This window comes from Palaemon carinicauda, chromosome 27 (assembly GCF_036898095.1).
Source record: "Palaemon carinicauda isolate YSFRI2023 chromosome 27, ASM3689809v2, whole genome shotgun sequence".
In the NCBI taxonomy this organism is placed as follows: domain Eukaryota; kingdom Metazoa; phylum Arthropoda; class Malacostraca; order Decapoda; family Palaemonidae; genus Palaemon; species Palaemon carinicauda.
Window position 1 is genome coordinate 35,296,487 of NC_090751.1, and position 4,356 is coordinate 35,300,842.

The following is a 4,356-nucleotide window of genomic DNA, read 5'->3' on the forward strand; positions in this document are numbered from 1 at the left end:
CCCAGTCCACCAAATCGCCATGCATGGACGCATAGGCTAAGACAACCCTATGGCAAAAATTACTTTAATGGGCATAATATAAGAAAATATATAAAGAAATATTCTTGGTACCGTGTGTGATATCCGTGCTGGATTTCAATAAATGTTCTGCAACTATCGAAAGTCACCATTGATGGAGACCTTTCGTTTAATACATAGCTACGCAAACACTGATAAGTGTCCGGTGCTGTTTAACTATTTATTATTATCAAAAGGGGAGAATATTGATTAGCCCCATGAGTTAAACTTGACTCTAGAGTTGGCCCGAATAAATTCGGAAGGAATGAAATATAAAGTATATTAAATTTAATTGACAAAAAATTAATTATCGATAAAAATCTACGACAAATGACTTCAGTATTTTTTTAGTTAAACCCATGCTTCTTAAAATTGTTAATATCTTAAAACAGAGAAACTCTCAGAATAAGAGAAAATGCCAGACACAGATTTCTGACAAACCACAAGGTTCATTGTTATCTCTAAAAACAATGCATTCAGAAAAGCTTGGCCTTAAGCTTAAAATCTTGTCACATTTACTACACTCGGGAACTATTAAATATATATGATACATGTACTGTGTGAGTGTATATATATATATATATATATATATATATATATATATATATATATATATATATATATATATATATATATATATACATATATTATGCATATTATATATATATATATATATATATATATATATATATATATATATATATATATATACTGTATATATATATATATATAAATTTTCATACATTATATATATTATATATATATTTATTTATATATATTATATATATTTATATATATATATATTATACATACTATATATATACATATATATATATATACACACACACACATATATATATATATATATATATATATATATATATTCATATATCATATATATATATTATATATATATTTATATACATATTATATATATTTATATATATATATATATATATATATATATATATATATATATATATATATATATTTATATATATATATATATATATATATATATATATATATATATATATATATATATATATATTCATACATACACATATATATATACCTACAGTATATATATATATATATATATATATATATATATATATATATATATATATATATATATATATATATATATATATATACTTTATTTGTTTTGAATTATCATTTTCAAATTCATTAGTCCACATAGTTTGCCATTTTGTTCCTATAAAATCCTAAATACCAGTGTCTAAAGTTGTACCATAAAATACAAGAATAATTGTGAAATCATTTACGTTGATGAAAAGGAAGTGAAATATGGAGCATAGATTTTTTTACACGAAAGAGGCTCGATCTTTATAAAGAATGATGGAATTATTATTATTATTATTATTATTATTATTATTATTATTATTATTATTATTATTATTATTATTATTATTATTATTATTATTATTATTATTATTATTATTACAAGCTAAGCTCCAACCCTAGTTGATAAAGCAGGATACTATACCCGTAAGCCCCAAGGGTTCCAACTAGAAAAAATAGCCCAGTAAGATAGGGAAATGGGGAAATAAATAAACTACAAATGAAGTAATGAACAATTAAAATAAAATATGTTAAGAACAGTTAGAAAATTAATGCACTATGAACTTTTATAACCCTGGTGCAATATCTCCTCAGACAAATAATAATAATAATAATAATAATAATAATAATAATAATAATAATAACGAAATAATGAATAACAATAATACCCAAATATTGTAACAATAATAATAATGGTAACATTCACATGTCAATAATGAAATAATAAATGACTCACTGAATGCCAATAACAAGACCAAGCTAATGTTAAAGTAGCGACATTAAAAAACATGACAGCTGGCGCCTTCCACAAGAAAATAAACATCCCGTTACTGAAGCAGACTAATGTTTAAGTATCGGTAAACCTTTTTCCCCTCCTGACACAGAAATTGTTTTGTTGTTTCCATTCTGATGTGTAAACAGGAGGAAAGATTCGTTGTATAGTTTTATCTTTTTAAGAATGAGAATTAAATACGAGAATTTTTCCTTTTCTGGGTCAAAATTTGATAGCAACTTGAAAAAAATAGATATTTAATAAAAAATTACACGCATAAAAAAAGTCTCCCACCATCACCGTTCCGCAGTTGGCCAGCGCGGTGACAATATTTGGCCAAACCCTAGACATGGATAAGAACATGTCTGAGGCCTTTATCCTGCAGTGGACTAGAAACGGCTGCATGTGTTGTTGTTGTTGTATATATAGTATATGTATATGTATATGCATATGTACATAAATAATGTATATGTATTTATACATATATACAGTACATATATACATAAATTTATAAATTATCCTTATCATTACTTGCTAAGCTACAACCCTAGTTGGAAAAGCAGGATGCTATAAGCCCAAGGGCTCCAACAGGGAAAATAGCCCAATGAGGAAAGGAAATAAGGAAATAAACTACAAGAGAATTAATTAACAATAAAATTAAATAGTTTGAGGACAGAAAAATTAAAATAAATCTTTCATATACAAACTATATACCATTTATACAACAACACATGTAACCGTTTCTAGTTCACTGCTAACTGCTAACAGAAAGCCAACCTAGTATGGGTAGCACTGACTAATATAGTTTTGTTGACCATGGCAATTCCCATTGAGATAGACACTTTTTCATTTAAATGAACACATTTAACTGGGGCTTTATCTCATGTAACTGTATGTTTAAAATAAGTTTTACTATTTTGTACAGATTACAGAAATGAGGTTCCCAAGCTTGTGATCTTGTTTTTACAATAGCTGATTATAACATTAAATTTTCCACATAATTTTTGACATCTATAAGTAAAAATGTTAATCAAAGATAAATTTTGTCAACACCCCAAGAAGAACCGGATAAAGGGTATGTGGTTTCCAGATATTGCCACAGCTTTGGGGTTGCTATTGGCACCTTCTATAACCTATTGAACCTGGAAATCTGGGTCCATTTTGGTCCCATTTGTCCGGTAGTTTATCGTGATCCATCCGTCATGGAAACCAACAACAATTATACTAATTATCAATAACAACATGAATGATAAAAGCATTACTTACTGATTTTCTATAGTGGTTGTTTTCTTGGTTGTGATCAGACATCTCACTCTGAGATCCACCGATAGTAGGAAGCCTGGAACCTGAGTTGTCAAGCCCTGCAAGAAAAATGCAATATGTAGTTTCCTTTACATAACAAAAATAAAATTTTATTCCCCAGCTTTCTCATTAGCTGAGGATATTTAACTATCTAGATGTTAAGTTGAAGTTATTCAATCAATATCAAGGGGCTTGAAATTATTAACACTAGAGATTCTCACTTAACCTTCTAAAATTTATTAACTTACTCAGATTACAAGCCTAAATGAAAATCCGCAAAAAATAATCAAATATCTTGAAACATACAACTCGTACTGACATATTACATCTTATTTTGCCAATCTGGGAAGTCTTTAAATAAACTTCCTGAACAAATCTTTCCTTAAAGTTTAGCTGTATCATCAAACTCACGATGGACAAGAGTTTTATGATTACCGAAATAGTTTCAATGTTTCATTCACCTACATTATCATGATGCTCACCTACTCCATAAATTTTCTTAGCAGACATGTTTAAAACTCTATATAAAAAAAAATACAATACTACCAAAAGGGAATAGATGTGACTTAACTCGTTATAAAAGACAGAAAAAGGAGTTTTTCTAGTTACAGATGTTACTCTTTCTCTTTCTGCATTTCCTTTTCTTACCAGCTCTCTACTAACCGATAAGTGCATATATATATATATATATATATATATATATATATATATATATATATATATATATATATATATATATATATATATATATATATATATATATATATATATATATATATATATATATATATATATACATACTGTATATTATATCTTCTTTCTCACCGCTATTCCTACGTTAAGGGGTCGGTTGCCTGATGCGCCCTATCCAATGCCTTCTATTAAACGCACCCTCTTCCACAAAACCTCTCTTCCCTCTATATCATCCTTCACCTTATCTCATCATCTTGTTTTCTTCCCCTAACAGGTCCCTCCCAAGCCCTCTTCACTCCCTCCCCATCATCCATCCTCAGCACGTATCCACACCTTCTCAGTCGTGACACTCTTTTTCTTATAATCCACCTCATATCTCTCTCTCTCTCTCTCTCTCTCTCTCTCTCTCTCTCTCTCTCTCTCTCTCTCTCTCTCTCTCTCTCATA

At 27.9% G+C, this 4,356-nt stretch overlaps 1 protein-coding gene across 1 annotated transcript in view; it reads right to left on the bottom strand.

The window, feature by feature from the left end:
* LOC137620680 (uncharacterized) overlaps positions 1-3,277 on the bottom strand; it is a 20,483-nt gene extending 17,206 nt beyond the window's left edge. The window contains exon 1 of the mRNA XM_068351025.1: positions 3,182-3,277. Within this exon, the coding sequence (XP_068207126.1) occupies positions 3,182-3,223 (42 nt within the window). The 5' untranslated portion in view covers positions 3,224-3,277. The remainder of the gene's footprint in view (positions 1-3,181) is intronic.
* Positions 3,278-4,356: the final 1,079 nt, after the last annotated feature.